At 34.4% G+C, this 16,931-nt stretch overlaps 2 protein-coding genes across 2 annotated transcripts; one reads left to right on the top strand and one right to left on the bottom strand.

Annotated features, from left to right (window-relative positions):
- Window positions 1-3,191: 3,191 nt before the first annotated feature.
- LOC140874893 (deoxyribodipyrimidine photo-lyase) lies at window positions 3,192-8,009 on the top strand. The gene is made up of 9 exons (XM_073278368.1): window positions 3,192-3,568; window positions 4,942-5,282; window positions 5,359-5,599; window positions 5,855-6,012; window positions 6,104-6,140; window positions 6,318-6,376; window positions 6,964-7,045; window positions 7,156-7,227; window positions 7,632-8,009. The coding sequence occupies exons 1-9, from the start codon at window positions 3,263-3,265 to the stop codon at window positions 7,803-7,805; spliced, it is 1,470 nt and encodes a 489-aa protein (XP_073134469.1). The 5' UTR covers window positions 3,192-3,262; the 3' UTR covers window positions 7,806-8,009.
- Window positions 8,010-8,580: 571 nt separating this feature from the next.
- LOC140875381 (IRK-interacting protein) lies at window positions 8,581-10,632 on the bottom strand. The gene is made up of 2 exons (XM_073279047.1): window positions 10,308-10,632; window positions 8,581-10,086 (listed from the first exon to the last, which is right to left on the bottom strand). The coding sequence occupies exons 1-2, from the start codon at window positions 10,377-10,379 to the stop codon at window positions 8,680-8,682; spliced, it is 1,479 nt and encodes a 492-aa protein (XP_073135148.1). The 5' UTR covers window positions 10,380-10,632; the 3' UTR covers window positions 8,581-8,679.
- Between the last annotated feature and the right edge of the window lie 6,299 nt (window positions 10,633-16,931).

The raw sequence follows: 16,931 nt of genomic DNA, 5'->3' as shown, positions 1-16,931 counted from the left end.
AGAATTTAATTTAACATTCGCAAACACTCAAAAGCACTTCTATGCAGCTAGAAGTTAAGAAGCACTTTGTAAAAGCTCTACCAAACACTCCCTTAACGAATGGTTTGGTATCTTCAAAAAGAAAATAAAAATGAAGCCTTTCAGTAATCATGTTTATTAATACATATGTTACCATATAATTTCTTTTGAACAAATACAATATTGAGATTTTTTTTATCGAAACTCGAATGGTTTTCTAAGATTATTTCCGACTTTAGATCTTTTATAAGTTATTTTTTATTAAAAAAAAAAGTTATTCCTGATAAAGCCTCAAGCAACGTATTTTTTTTTAAACAAAGTCCTCGGTGACGTGACATAAAAACTTCTCGTTTTTTTTTTATTCTTATTTTTTTCATTTCAGATAATAAATTTAACCTAATATTGTACTAAATCAAGTGAATTAAGTTTTCTGAAGTAATAACTTGTAGAATAATGAGGGTCTTGTCGTTGTTACCCATCGTGGTAGTGTCTAATGAGATATCCAACGGCTCATATTGTCTGTGTGCGAGATATTCATATGAACATCTCTCACGTGCATACAAAATGAGTCGTTTGATCTAGTATATGAGCAGTACTCATATGCTAGTATCGACTAAACCAAGAATGAGATAGAGTGAATAAGTATTCAGATTTATTATGATTATTTCTTTTGTAAAGTATTTTTTTTTACAAAAGCGTTTTTGTTAAAGTCGTTAAATTTTTCGTTTTGGTTTTTTTTTTTCCCATCGCAAGAATATAAAATTATATATTTCGACCCTTTCTCTTTTTCCAAACAAGATCGTTCTGTCACGAACCGGCGCCACCTTTATGAGCATTCTGGAAGACTCTAAAGTATGGTGCATGATAGAGGTTGTATAAATTCTAGAAGTCTCTACATTATTCATGATACATGCCTATGTAAAACTCTCTAGAATACAATTGTACATTATATACACTTGCATAGAATCATGTAGAAGGAAGCATCTAGAATTGTGTAGGAGCTAGCTAGAAGCTTCTGGAGAGTTAATCTCCACCGTCGGATCAAAACGATCTTGACCATTCATTGTAGGAAGCCACCACTGTAAAAGGGTCGATCCATCATTTGTAACTCACCAAAACTTGAAAGAAATACAGAAGCCTTCTCCAAACTCTCTTGTATTCTTACTTAAACTATCTTGTATTCTTACTTAAACACTTGCACACACACTTGCGCAAAAAAGGCTGCTTTGCTAGTACTCCTGAAAGACGAAGTCGAGGAGCAAATATCGCACGTGATCTTAGAAGGGTTAAGTCCGTGACAGTTCGCTCTTATTTTTCTCACAACCTCCTCGCACCAAGACATTTACATTTCAATGTTCCAACTAAGGTTGTAAACGAATCAAACCTGTTTGTTAGCTTTTCGAGCCGACTCGATAAATATTTGATTCGTATTCGAACTTATCGAACTCGATCCGAATCCGAACATGTTCGAACTTTTATTCGAGCCGAGCCGAGCTCGAGCCAAAATTATTTTGTTCGATAGTTCGCGAATAGTTTGCGATCCTTAATATTTAATTAATAAAATATAATTATATAATAAATATATACACATTTCGAACTTTTTCGAATATTTCGAGTTTTTCGAATCATAACATCCGAGCAATAGTTCACAAATAGATTCAAATATTTCGAGCCGAACTCGAACTTCATTTCGAGCTGAGCTCGAGCCAAAATATTTGAAATTATCGAGCTTCGAATCGAGTTCAAACTCGAATATACTTATATCGAGCCAAATTCGAGCCTTAAAATTTTAACATTATTTGGCTCCATTCGGTTCGTTTGCACCCATAGTTCCAAATTCCAAGATTCGGTTTCTATCCAAACTTATACTTCAATCTTAATAGCAATTTACCACTTACACTTTGTATTTCAAAACTTTCAATTGCTATTAAAAATAAATTTATTTTACACACACCATATGCAATTCACTTATTGGGTTAAACATGCAATACATTAGTGCATGTGCATGATATCTAGTTCTAATATAAGAATAAAACACCACTTATTATTGGTAATCAAGGTCATCAATGAATGAAAATAAGGATGTGGAAATAATTTAGACATAGTTTGGTACACTTGATAAGTGGGTGATTAATAAAGTATTCTCTGTCATCTCATGTTTGGTATATTTTTAAAAAGCTCATGATAAGTTAATGAGCCCGTGATAAATACTTCTACAAGTGGACTATATATCTCTTTAATTTGGTGTGATAAATTTAATACAAGCAAAACTACAAAAATCCAAATTTAATTATTACATTTATGCATGTGCAAGATCTTGAATAACAATGAAAAATAAAATTTATTATGGTAAGATTAATTTCGTAATTACAATCTAATATATAAATTTATTCACTCTTATTAAAACAATACCAAACATTTAATATATTATCATATCATTTTACTTATCCTTAATTTATCTATATATTTTATATCCTTATTTATCTTATCTTATGTACCAAACTATGCCTTAGTGATTTACTTCTACATAGGGGTGCAAACGAACCGAACCTGTTTGTGAGCTTTACGAACCCGCTCGATAAATATTTGATTCGTATTCGAGCTTATCGAACTCGAGCCGAATTCGAACATGTTCGAACTTTTTTTCGAGCCGAAATTACTCTGTTCGATAGTTCGCGAATAGTTCGCGAGCCTTAATATTTAATTAATATAATATAATTATATAATAATATATATACATTTCGAGCTTTCGAACCATAATATCCGAATAGTTCACGAATAGGTTCGAATATTTCGAACTGAAGTCGAACTTCATTTCGAGCCGAATTATCGAACTTCGAATCGAGCTCGAACTCGAATATACTTTTATCGAGCCGAATTCGAACCTTAAAATTTTACCATTATTTAGTTCGATTCGGTTCGTTTGCACCCCTAGACTTCTACACCAAATAATGCCCCCACTGCCGAATGTAAGCTTGCAAAATACCATGAACAAAATATAATATTTAAAAGAAGGGTTGGTTTATCTCATGCATATTAAATTCGATAAGAAGATAGTTATTTAATGTCCTTTATGTTGAAAAAAGGAGTAATTAATTTTTTTAAAAAAATATACGTCAGCAAAAGGGACGAATGAGAAGCCTCTTACGTGTCTTGTTTCAGAACCACAATTGTGCAGCTCTCCCTTTCGATTTCCGTTTCCATTTCCCTCCAGTTTTCCTGTAAGGAACTAGAAACCTACGCGATGTCTTCTTCAATTCCTCCAGTCCAGCTGGGTCGAATTCGTGTCCTGAAGCAAGCTTCGGATCAAAAGGCCACGGGTCCTGTGGTGTACTGGATGTTCAGGGATCAACGGCTCAGGGACAACTGGGCTTTGATCCATGCCGTTTCTCAGGCCAACCAACGGGATGTGCCGGTGGCCATTGCCTTCAATCTGTTCAGTCAGTTTAAGGGTGCCAAGGCTCGGCATTTTGGGTTTATGTTGAGGGGTCTCCGTAAATTGCACGCTTGTCTTCGAGAAAATCTGAATATACCTTTTTTCTTGTTTCAGGTACGTAGCGTTATATGGGTTTTCTTTATGCAAAACTTTCTGCTGCCTCTGATCCATGGTGATTATTCTTCTGCGGGCAGATCCCATGATTTTTCTGGCTTGATATGCGGATTATTTGAATGATTGTTCAGCGTGAAACTTTAACTTTAGAAAATTTGTTGTAAAAAATTGATTTTTCCCATTCTTCCGTCGAGAATTCGGCATCATTGGTTTAGTTGACGATCTTCTAATTAAATCGTGACCAGACAACTTAAATGGGATCGAGTTGTAGTGTGAAGCAGTAGCATGTAATTATTACTCTTACTAAAAGACTTAGGTTTATTATGTTTTGCATTCTTATGCTGTGCATACTTCGACCTGCTTGAACGAGCTATCAGAAATGTTAGTCAAGGTTTAGGAATTTAGTTGATTTATGTTTTACTGAGAAGACCTTGTGCTTAAGATGGAATTTGTCTTCTAATTTTGCTTGGTCATTATTCATTTCACTCTAGAGCTACTTTAAACTAGTGCTATGTAGAACAGTAAAAGAATGGTGATGCATGAAGCAAAATATTGATGTGTGTGCAGCGATTGTAAACTGGGAAACATTTGGTACACTACAATTTTAGGTTTCTTTCATTCAAGGAAATTAATGAGGTGGTATAAATAGAACTAATAACTTTGCGGGCTTTATGCTCTGCTTTCTAAACAATTGGTCAATCTAATAAGAGTTGTTTACCTTGTGCGATGTTGAGATTTTTCATTTTGTAACGAATTGATTACGCAGTAGATCTTCATTGTATTATTTTTGCCATGATTGCTGAGGAAAGCTGTACTAGATTTAACGACTTTCAACTAATACATAGGGGTTGTGATGAATCACTTGAAATCCTTGTATGTGTGCATATTAAGTTTTTTTGCCCAGGTATACATATTGATCATTGTCAAGCCCTTGCTCATTTCAATTTCTAGAAATTCAAACCATTTACATTGGTGTCTTTGGGTGGCTTTACACTCTAAGATTGGAAACAGGGGAAGCAAATGAATACTTTTATCGTCATTCATTCATTTGTTACTATCACCTGTAGCGTTAAAAAATATACCTAATGAAAAGAATACACTAGTTGGCCTGTAACTGTCTATTTATGCATGCAACTTTTCTTTACTTAGTTGGACTTCCCCCAAGTCACCGGTTGTGTGCTCATCACACGGGTCATTGGTTTTATCAATAATTTTAGAATCATACCTATTTGCATGTCAAGTATGTATTTGAATATCTTTCAGAACTCTATGATGATTGATTTGTTTGTCGGCTCGGACTGGAGCAGTACCGAGTACTGAAGATGAATTGTTTTGCAAAGTTGATTCAAGGTTTTGGTTAACTTGATTTATAGGGAGAAGCTCTGGACACCATTCCGAATTTCCTCAAGGAATGTGGTGCGTCACTCTTGGTAACAGACTTTTCACCTCTGCGAGAGGTTCAGCATTGGAAAGATGAAATATGCAAGAGGGTGAATGAATCAGTATCAGTTCATGAAGTTGATGCACACAATATAGTGCCTGTTTGGGTGGCATCAGATAAAGTGGAATATGGTGCTAGAACCCTAAGGGGCAAAATAAACAAAAAACTTCCTGAATATCTGATTGAGTTTCCTGAACTCACATCTCCTAAAAGAAAATGGGCTTCCTCGAGTAAAGATGTGGATTGGGAAGACCTCATTACAAATGCTCTAAGGTGAGATTCTAAGCTCCTTTATATTATCCGATCTATTCAGGTTCTGTAGCTGGTGTTTACCTTACTGTATGCCTAGGGAAGGAGCAGAAGTTCCAGAGCTTGAATGGTGTGATCCAGGTGAAGAAGCTGGATTAGAAGTACTAATGGGGATGAAAAATGGGTTTTTGACTACAAGATTGAAGAATTATAACTCAGACAGAAATAATCCACTCAAACCCAAAGGGCTGTCTGGCCTTTCCCCGTATTTGCACTTTGGAAAGATATCAGCACAGCGTTGTGCGTTGGAGGCACGTAAAGTTCGGAAGCTTTGTCCTGAGGTTTGTGGTTGAATTTTTCCATTCAAATATTGGTGTTCAAAGTTAGTAGCTTAAATATTTTATGCTTTGTAAAATTTCTTCTGATAGCCTGAGTTAGTTTATTGTCTTTGTTAATTAAATAACAGTGACTCGTACTAAATTAGCGCAGTAATATAGATCTAGATGCTGACTAATGTGCTTTGGTGTTTCATCTTCAAATTGTTGTCCACGGGTCGTGTTACTGATGTAATACTTTTGATGATTACCGTTTTGAAGGCAGTTGACGCATTCTTGGAGGAATTGATTGTTCGGAGAGAGCTTGCTGATAATTTCTGTTTCTATCAGCCACATTATGATTCATTGCAAGGTGCATGGGAGTGGGCTCGCAAGACTTTGATGGACCATGCCTCTGATAAACGGGAACATTTATACACGTGAGTGATTTTCTCTAATTTGCTCCTTGGGATTCGATGGATTCATTTGTAATGGTTCGACTGATGATGCACAATTTTGTTTCTTTTATAGGAGAGACCAATTGGAGAAAGGACAGACTGCTGATCCGGTGAGTGACAGCTACTGTTTCTGGGATTTTGTTTAATTATAATGTTTGGTTCTTGTCTTGGATTTCTGGTATTCAACATTAAGTTTAACTTAGAATTACTTTTTATTCGTTCATACTGCTGTTTATGCATTAATGTCACATATCTTCCTCACTGTTCCATCCACCATATGCTTTCAGCTTTGGAATGCCGCTCAGTTAGAAATGGTTCATTTTGGGAAGATGCATGGTTTCATGAGGCAAGTCATTTTTTGAGGACCATTTCTTGTGTTCCTTGTCTTTTATGGTTTCAAAGGTGATTCGGTTCATCTTTGTTTTCTGGCGACGGGCATCATGTCATGCCTGTTATTTTCTCTTATCATACCTCTGATTCTTGTTCTCTGATCGCGTTCATACCTTTATTGGGCTAAGTATATGATCTTAACTAAGCTTGCATTGCTTCCGTGTCAATCAAGGTGGATACGAAAATGGTTTGTTCCAAATTGTAGCATAAATGGCTTATTCTAGAGTATATTGAGTGAATCGACCTTTTTTTCCTTTTGGTAGCTCTGAGCATGTTTTGGACGAAGTGTGTTAATGGCAACAAATCTTTGCTATTTTATAGGACAAACTAAACTGGCCCAAGGTCAGACCAGAACTAAAATTCCCTCACTCCTACTTGTGGACAATCAATAACAACCCTTTAACTTTCTGCTTCACGATGTTCCGGTCATAGTTAATTATCAAATTGAGATCCCAGTAAATATTGTATGTAATGAAGAGTGCACAAGTCGTTCTTCTGCTTTAATTTTGGTTTGAGAAGTTGATTGTTTAGGAATAAATGTAGGATGTATTGGGCAAAAAAGATTCTTGAATGGACTACTGGGCCAGAGGAAGCTCTAGCAATATCAATATATTTAAACGATAAGGTATTACCGCATTATTCATTTTTCAGTTGACTGCCGGTTTGTATAACTACCAACTACCAAGTACATATCAGGATATTGTCATCCTTTTTTATCATCTGTTTCTGTTGCAGTATCAAATAGACGGTAGAGACCCAAATGGTTATGTCGGATGCATGTGGTCAATATGCGGAGTACATGACCAGGTATTTGATTCTTTAAAGATTAACCAGCTAAGCATAATGGTTTTTTCGTTCTGTTTGATGCTAAGATCACACTATTCTGTCATTGTACAAACAGTCGTCAGTCGTAGTAGTTGCTAGAGTAACTGCAACTCATCATATGTAGAGTACTGCTTTGCATGGGCTTGGGGCTTGACGGCATATTTGTTATATGGTGCTGAGTTTTATTTGATATTGAATTACGCTCTTTTGGTGTGAGATTTTTTAGCTTCTCCTTGGTACTTGGGATTACTTCCCGTTTTGGATGCCAACAGGGGGATGCAATTTGAGACACATATTGAGTTAAATGAGTGAATATTATTCTACATTCAAATTTTCCGAACGTGTTATTCCAATTTAACACCGTGCGTTGTTTGGTGATCATATAGGGGTGGAGAGAGCGACCAGTTTTCGGGAAAATAAGATACATGAATTATGCAGGGTGCAAGAGGAAATTTGATGTTGATGGCTACATAGCTTATGTGAAGAGGATAACAAGTGAATCCAAGAAAAGAAAAGTAGAAGCTCGTCTTGATAGCAAAGCAAAACAACTCAAAAGTTGAGAATTGAATTCGGACGCTATATTGGGAGAATGGTTTCGTGTTAAAGTTGAGATTATTCGTTTGAGCATCTTATTTGTATGGTGTCATCTGTATCTGTTGCGGCTATATTTCATCTTTAATCTTGTCGATTTCCTCCTCGTCCACCCTTAATTTGTCTCTGGAATGAATCTTCCACTTATATCATACGTGGATATTGAGAACCAAACAAGTCTTGAATCATTTTGTATTGAGTTGCACCACCTTTACAAGAAAGATGTCAAGGCTCGTGCGTTTGACTAATCTGACGATGCCTTCAATACCCCCACCATTAATTCTTTCCCTCCCAAAACTGTCTTAGCCGCATGAGTTGTTATGTGTTGTCCACATTCCACAAATATGGACCATAGAATTGACAGTCCACTCCACTAGCATGCCGTCACCTACCAGGCAAGCATTACTAACATACAGACAACAAAAAGAACAAATACAAATCCCTACGTGGACTCCATAAAACATCTCACACCAAAAGGTCTAGCCTTCAATACAGTGATATTGCCATACCTACAATTTTTCGTTGTTAAAATGATGTGATTCTGGGGTGGCTCGATCGTTTATCCAAAGAATCCGAGCACCCTCGTCCCTCGTCTCAGTGTTTGATGTTAACAAGTTGCTGAGCAATTTGACCAGCAATCCAACAACGTGAAAAACTGATGAAACTAGCATATTGACCACCATATGAGACTATGAGTGGAAGCCATACGAACAAAGACAAGAACAGCCAAAACGAACCCTTTTTTACTTCACACAATCTTGAGTGTAAAACCAAATATTATACATCAAATCAAAACATACAAAAGTTTTGCATCAATCAAGATTCTATTCGAAGTTGCATATTCTAAGAAGGAGAAGGGGTTGAACCCTTGTCTGTGGAGTCCATACCAATGCCACCATTGTTGTTATAATACCTGCAAAGAACCTTGCATTTTATCACGTTGTCATACACGTAGAATCCGGGAGTCACCATGATTCGAACCATTGTAGGTATTAGCCTTTTAACCTTGTCTACATTCATGTCCTCCATGTAAATTGGATCGAAACTGACCCCTTTATCGACTCTGAAAATGGGTAACCCCGGGTGCACGGAGTTAGCCAAAAGGTGCACCAGCCATACAGCTTTAGAAGCTCCGAAAAATGCTTGCAAAAGTGGTTCGGGCCACGCCCTGTTCCAACCCAACATAGCTACAATCTCACTCATTTTCCTGTCACAGAACTTGCTGAAATCTTCACTAAAATGCCTGGTTCCATTGTTCAGCACCTCCTCCCATGTCAAACCTTGCAACCGAGCAAACATGGCAAAATTAGCTTCGCAACGATCTATCGGATTCAGAATTTGATTTGGAGCACTCTTTTGAAACCCGATGGATTCGAAATCTTCGAAAAGTGCCCTGTTTAACAAAGCTTCCATGTAGAAAAGTAAGGCTCTTGGATTTCTTGAAAATGAAATCTTTATGTCAAAAGGTTGGAGAAGCAACGAAATCTTATCAAACACTTTTACCCCCATTTGCCTTATCTGATGAGACAAAGCCCTGCTCAGAATCCGAACTGACGATCTTGCTTCAGAGACTAAAATCAAGAAATGTTGAATAACTTTTTCCTGATCGCCAACTTTAATACACTGATAATTCACACTAGAAGGAGACTTTGGATGCTTTTGATAATGAGAATTATTCCCATTGCTACAAACTTCAAGCCCAGATTTCAAGCTATGGCAGTAAATTTCCAGCTTATTAAGCTTTTTCTCAAGCTCAGCCATTGAGGACTTCAACTTTGAAGATTCAAGAATGGCCTCATCCCTGTTTCTAGTGGCCTGAATCAGCTTATTTGAGAGCTCACCCACCGCATTCTTCAAATGCTCCTCCCTTGACACGGCGGAGCCCCCGCCCCCGCCCCCGCCGCCATCTAGCATCCGTGGGCTTTTCTTCCCCAGAGAACCCAAAACAGACCTCAAAATCGCATTTGGACTCACCATAGACTGCTTGAAAACTCCATTGTTTTCCAAATTAGCAACTGAAAAAATTTTCTCCCGATTGCTAGGCCTGCACTTGTTGCACAAAACCCCCGTCGAATCATCACCTTCTTGCCTCTTTCTCGAAGACCCCTTACCTCTAGTTTTCTCACAATGCAATGGCGTCGCCTGGTGCTTATAATCACTCTTTCTTTTATCCAAATGTTCACTTGGCGTAGTAGTTCTGAAACTGCTCAGTCCTTGCTGAAATTCCTCATCTTCATTACCCTCTTCAATCTTCATACCCCCAAAATAAAACATAAAAACAAAAGCAGAACCAGAATTCAAGTCATGAATTAAAAAAAAAAACATACAAACGAAAAGATTCTACGCATTCTTATCCCATAAAAACATGAAACTAGATGTGGGATTCCTCTGTAACAAAGCTTTTCGCTCATTTATTCAAGAAAATTAAAACACTCGCACTAAAATGTTGATGTGTAGAAGATGATACTTACAGGGGTGAAGTGAGGCGGGTTGTGAGGAGAAACAGAAGTTTTAGCGGCAGAAGCTGTGGCCATTGATTTCATTATCCAAAAACTTTTTCCGAAATTAAACTCTACTGCTAAACAAAAACTAACAACAGACAGTTTGGAAAAATATCTTGATTTTGCATGGGCACTTTTATCCTCTTTTTCACTGTACAATGATTTTGTTTAAGGATTTTGCTTTCCCTCGGATTTGAATCTCAAATATTTTTCGGGTAGACTAGAATTTGAAGGTGTTTCAATTTGTGACGAGCGAAGGCACATACTGACAATTATTTCATCTTCATCCACCCAAATGCAGATGCAGAACAATCACTAAATGCAGCGGGTCACAGGCCTCTACCCTTCACGCGCTAAGATAATTCTTTTTTTTTTTTTTATTTATGGTAAATTAGGAAACAATGAAATTATATAAATTTGATTTAACATCCATGGATGATCCAATTAATCTCTAACGACATATATTGTAAAATAATTTTATATATTTATATTTGTGCGAGTCAACTTTATTTATATTTTTAATAATTTTGATAACAAATAATATTTTTTATGATTTTAATCGAATTTAATATATATTTTATAAAATCGACTCATAAAACAATCTCATTTAAATTTTTATGTTTATTTCACCCCTCCTTATTTACACAAAAAAATATTTCTAACACACCAACTATTAATCAATGAGTAGATAAATCTCATGTCTTTGTCGCTTGTGCACGTCTCTTGATTTAATCTCTCATGAGTCAATGGACTTCTGACTCATATAAGATAGGGTCTCCTTTGGAGTCAACTTTTTTAAAATGAGTACATAAATAATTAAAGAATATGAAAATTAATAATTTTTTGTCATAAAAATAATATTTTCTGATTGACCTTGTTGGATATGAGATTCTAACCATCTTAATCGATTTGCATACACGATCTTAAAGCTCAAGAAAAAACCCTTCGTCAAGTATCGTGCGGTGGATTTCTGCTAGTGTCTTTGATGTTTAACAATTTTGGTATTTTTAAAGTTACTTCATATTCGAAATTTTTGAGTCTGCTGCTTGCAGGAAGATAAAGGGGGATACTGAGAAAATTCGACGTGAAAGAGAAAAGCTCGAGATGCACAAAAAAGAGGTTAATAATCTGTTTCTTGAGAAATATGTTGATAGATGAATTCAGAAGGAAATGAACTTGCAAGTTTTTACCATCAAATGAGCAGATAAGGCTATTAGCCATGAATCTCATAAATTATTATTATATCATTTAATTTTAAACATATATCAATTATATTTAGAGTTGATGGTTGATAAGAATTTTATTATGTATGTTTTATATAAATGATGATTTGTTCGATCAGTTATTACTTATTATGCAATTTAGATTTTTATTTTTCAGTTTTACATATGCAAATATGTAAATTGTGTTTGCAGGTAACAAGAAAAGAATATTAAATGTTTATAAGGACGCAGTGTTTGAAGATGCTTTACGAGATGGTTGAAAATATTATACGGATCAGTTAACTGATTTTTTTCGCTAGGTTACACTTTGTTACTATTGTACTAAAACTAAATGGATTTGGTGCATAGCCACTTATATATAAGAATTTTGTAAGTTAAACAAATATGAATAATGTATTGTATATTGGTTTCAATGAAAGTTTTTACTTATATTTTACGTTAATTTGCTATTGACGATACTTGTGGTTATTTCATGGTATGACAATTTTATTGGTGTTTTGATCGATGGAACATCAAAACTAATATGTATAGATTATATTTGTTATTGTAAAACTAATAAAAATATATTTCAAAATGTCTTTAAAAATAGCAAATAATGACACTTTTCAATGTTCTTATAAATTAAAACAAGTGACATTTATATGTCATAATAGTAAAGTTAACATGACATTTTAAATTGACTTCATAAATTACTTGTGGTGACAATTTTTATTGTCATTATAAATAAAGGTATAAGACAAACATAAGTGTCGGTAAAAATAACATTTCATGACATTTTCTATTGCCTTGAAATCTCTAATTTGTGACACTTGTAAAGTCAACGTTGATATCTTATGCTGACATTACAAAATGTCACAAAGACTAAGACGACATTAGAATATAGGATATTTATTGCAAATGTCACCAAAACTTTATTGTCACAAAAAGTTCCATATAAGGACATTTATGTGTGTCATTAAAGACATTTTTTCTACTAGTGATGATTTTTTAGAGAATTAAATAATTACTTGATTTTTGTAAGTCTAATAAAACGATTATACATTTTCATTTTAAAAAATATTTTTTTAAGTTTCTTACTTTTATATTTTGTTTCTTTTAAATTTAATCAAAACCCAAAATTGGTGATATCGTGACTCTTTGATCCGGTGTTTTTGAACATTGGTAACTTAGTTTTTAAAAAAAAAAAAAAAATTCTTACGTTTATTAATGTTATTTCATGCAAAATTACCATACATCATGCAAACACTTAATTCACTGATGATGTTTCTGGTCTTTTGTGAAAAATATTTTATTGAAACAACTTATTTATCAGACACTTTAACTTAAAAAAATTTCAACTTGTCACTTATTTTTGTACATTATATATGATTTTTTTAATCACTTTTTCACCGTCTATAACAATTGTCAATTGGTGTATTGTGTTGATTTATTTGTGAAGAAATCAACCATAAAAATTTCCCTCTATTTTGTCTGACTATAGAACTTTTGTTCCTTCGAAGTAGGTCTCTTAACAATATTTTTATATAATTAAAAAACATTTATATTTCCTGGTCTTCTGTGTGGAAACATAAGACATGATTTTATATTATAATCATAATTATTATAATCGGAAGAGTTGGTGTCTGATACAAAACAAAGTGTTGACTTGGATTTGGTGAGGGGAAAAGGTGGTGATCAATGTTTTACTCAAAAATTCTACCAAAGTTGGATAAAAAGATAATGGAGTGAAACAAAATTCAAAACACTTCGACTACTAAAAAGAGCAAGTAACATTCATTTTAATATTGAAATTTACTTTTTTGGGGAAAAAAATTGTAAAAAGTGTTACCCTCCTTTTTTGACGTGGGAAATGTAAATGTAAAAAGTGTTACCCTCCTTTTTTATATGAGAAGGGTTGTTTTCGAAGGAGACCTCATCTCACATAAGTCAGAGGTTCATTGGTTGATGCGGATTAAATCGAGGGATGTGCACGAGCGGCATGGATATGAGGGAGGGAGCAACGTGGCCAAACCCCAGAACATATCTCCACAATATTTCAGCAAAAAATATGCTCCACACGAGGATCGAACCCGCAACGCTGGAAATTTTTTTTTCACGTCACCTCAGGCCTTACCAACTCGCCTATGTCCCTGTAGGCGTTACCTTTCTTTTTTTTACGTGGGAACCCGCAGCTGCTACTACGTTAGCCAAATAAACTACACAGGGCTTCTCTGGACTAACGCAATAGCATGTAAACTACGTTAATCAGGTAAATAACACTAGAAAAGCTCTGTGTGACAAACTAGTCCAAGAAGGTGTTGGTAGAAAGAGTCGAACTCCCGACCTCTGACCAAGAGTTCACCTAGTGTTATCCTCCTTTTATAGTTTACTTCTGTTGTTATACTTCTTGATATAAATATATATATATTACTGTTGATTTTTATTTTTTTCAATATATATATTTTAAATAATTTTATTATTATTATGATTGAAGATATTTAATATAATTTTATGGTTGAAGTAGATTGTAAGGATATGATCTCCTTAATTAAAACCCTAACACAAATAAGAATAAAAATAAAATCATTGCATATGACGTGTCCCTTAAATAGATACATGATATGTCACTGCAATTGGGCCCGAGCCGTCCCCCACCCATGCAGTCTATACAGTTTTCGATATCCTTGTAAATTAGAACCACCGAAATTTACAGTTTCAAGAAAATGGCAAGTGACGTGGTTTTAGTAGACCGAGAGCCTGGGTCAATAAGGTAGTTAAGATGGGCTGATCGACAGGTCGGGTTATGTAAGTTAAAAGATGAGAGTATGTTGGGCTAACACTTTGCTTCCGTGACGATCTCTGCACACAAGGAAAAACACAAGAAGCTTGGCCAGAGGTTTTTTCGGCGGGGTCACTCTGTTGTTTAAGTCAAACTCAAATATGTAATGGAATTATAGGGGCCACTCTGTTGTTTAAGTCAAACTCAAATATGTAATGGAATTATAAAAAAGTGTTGTAATCATTAAATAACTCAGTCGATCAGATATAAATACCAGGCTCCTGGGCCTTGCTAAGGTACGCTCATCATCACCTATCACAATTGTTTCGCACACTTACTCTCTCAAATTCCTAAGTCCACTCTATACATCTTAACCTGACTAAAGCATCGGAGTGACGACGCCGGAAACCCCTCCGGCTCCCCACTTACGAGTTTATTTGTTTCTGGTGTGTGGGTTCGCCCAAGACAAGAACGATGAAGCTTATTGCTATTTTACCCGAAACTTTATACCCACTCCTCGAGAACACATTTTATGATCTTTACATCAAGTGTATAGAGCAAATATAGTGATTTTAGGCTCAAATGAACATATCTCTACTAATACTTGTTGGAAGGTATTTATAAGCCTTAGAATGAGATGATTATTCCGCATTTTTCGGATAGTGGTCACGATCTGCGTCGCAGATGATTAAGTTTGCCACGTTCATGTGTTGTGGGTGACCAGGCCGGGATGTCTGGCGTCATGACAACGTGGGAATGTTCTTCTGAAAAATAGGTGCTGACTGGGTCAATTTAACTTGGTCTTCCAACTTCCCCTCTTTTTAAGTATCTGCTCGGGCTGATCTACCGTTCCAGCCCCGAGCTTGTGGCTTGACATCTCGGCTCTAGTCCCTTCTCCAGACCGTATTTTATGCTTTTAGCCCGATGATGGTCCGACCTACCTTATCCGAAGTATCACCACTCCTTCCTAAAATAGTCATATTAGAGCCCTGATCACTGTCTTGAGTAAATCTGCCGATACACACTTCTTCTCGGGCTATCAACAAGTATATATAAATTTTTTGTGAAAATTTTTTTTTTTGAAGAATTTTTTTGTGAAACTAATTAAAGGAATTTGTATTTTAATTTAACCGATATTATAGATTCACATCAAATTTTATATCTATGGTATTGAATTTGGGTAAAAAGAATCAAATCATTGATATGATGATTCGAGGAATTTAAGACAGCTCTAGTTCTGTATAATTTTAATTGAATTATTAGATTTAGGTTGAGTTTTGGATTTATTATTTTAAAAAATTTATAAATGAAATGACTCATAATGTAATAATTTGAAATCCATTTATCTTTATACATAAATAAATTTCAAATTTTTAATGAAGGAAATTGAAGTACATGCAATTAGCATCCAAACAAATATACAGTGGAATAGATCGTGAATTTCAAATTCTTCAATTTTAAATACTTCGGAAAAAAAATTACTTCTGTCAAAATTCACCTTCATATTTTCGGGCTGTATTATTAGTATAAAATGAATGCGTAGGCGCATTATTATTATTATTATTATTATTATTATTATTATTATTATTATTATTATTATTATTATTATTGGTATTATTACTTTGTGTAATTTATTAAAACAAAAAATAAAAATAAAAAGCGACACTGATTTCTTTACATATTTACACGTCCATATCGAGCATGTTTGCATTAAAAAGTGCAATTAATATTTGATTGTGCACCGTATGATATGAAGTGGTTCCAATACGTCTAAATTTAGTAGCAGCGTGCAAGTCCATCAAAGTTCAAAAAGAACATGATATTTATTTAATATAAACTATTTCAGTAATTTACACAAAGTTCGTGACAAAATCATATAATTTTATTTTTTAAAAATCATAATTTCAATCTAAATTCTTTAGATTCATTTGGATTGATTAATTTCAAATATATACCATTTGTTTAGATAAATAATATTATAAACTCTAAATTCACACTTAAAATGAATTTCAAGTTCTGATGTAATTTGAAATTTATTCTAGTTAATGTTGCTAATATATAAATAAACAAGACGTGAATTTATTATTTTATCTATAATTTAATATCAAACGATTTCATGACAATAATCAAAACCCATTAATCCAAGTACATACTTCAATCATCAATCGATGTGACTTGAAATATATATATTTAAAAAAGACAATTATATCGATAATCAAGATGACTGATTAGTGCATGAATAAAGAATACCCTGCTCCTCAAAACTGGCGAACGCAGCATTTTAAAACATTTCACGAACTTGTCAAAGAAGAGAACAATGCCAAAAATACACTTGTACCTTGTGCATTGCAGGTAGGTCCTCAAAATGAATGCAGCCTGCAAGGAATATGTTCTTTGACCTTTTTTTTTTTTTTTTTTTTTCTTGGGTCCTATTACCCTTTTCCTTTTTTCATTTATCAGACTATATTGAAACATCCTAGAATTTCTACTAGAATTTTTTTTTACAAAAACTCTCTAACTATAAAATAATAAATATAAAAATATATATGCAATATATATATATATATATACATCATACTTAAAAATAACTTTTCTTAATTTAATATACATCTA

The sequence above is a fragment of the Henckelia pumila genome, chromosome 1 (genome assembly GCF_033568475.1).
Source record: "Henckelia pumila isolate YLH828 chromosome 1, ASM3356847v2, whole genome shotgun sequence".
NCBI lineage: Eukaryota > Viridiplantae > Streptophyta > Magnoliopsida > Lamiales > Gesneriaceae > Henckelia > Henckelia pumila.
This window is presented reverse-complemented; position numbering and strand designations above follow the sequence as displayed.

Excerpts from the sequence above, each read along its gene's own strand:
- LOC140874893 (XM_073278368.1), top strand. The coding sequence starts at position 3,263 with ATGTCTTCTTCAATTCCTCCAGTCCAGCTGGGTCGAATTCGTGTCCTG. Across the intron at positions 6,013-6,103 it reads AAACGGGAACATTTATACAC|GAGAGACCAATTGGAGAAAG; the intron begins GTGAGTGATTTT and ends TTTCTTTTATAG. Across the intron at positions 7,046-7,155 it reads CAATATATTTAAACGATAAG|TATCAAATAGACGGTAGAGA; the intron begins GTATTACCGCAT and ends TTTCTGTTGCAG.
- LOC140875381 (XM_073279047.1), bottom strand. The coding sequence starts at position 10,379 with ATGAAATCAATGGCCACAGCTTCTGCCGCTAAAACTTCTGTTTCTCCT. Across the intron at positions 10,087-10,307 it reads ACCCGCCTCACTTCACCCCT|ATTGAAGAGGGTAATGAAGA; the intron begins GTAAGTATCATC and ends GGGGGTATGAAG.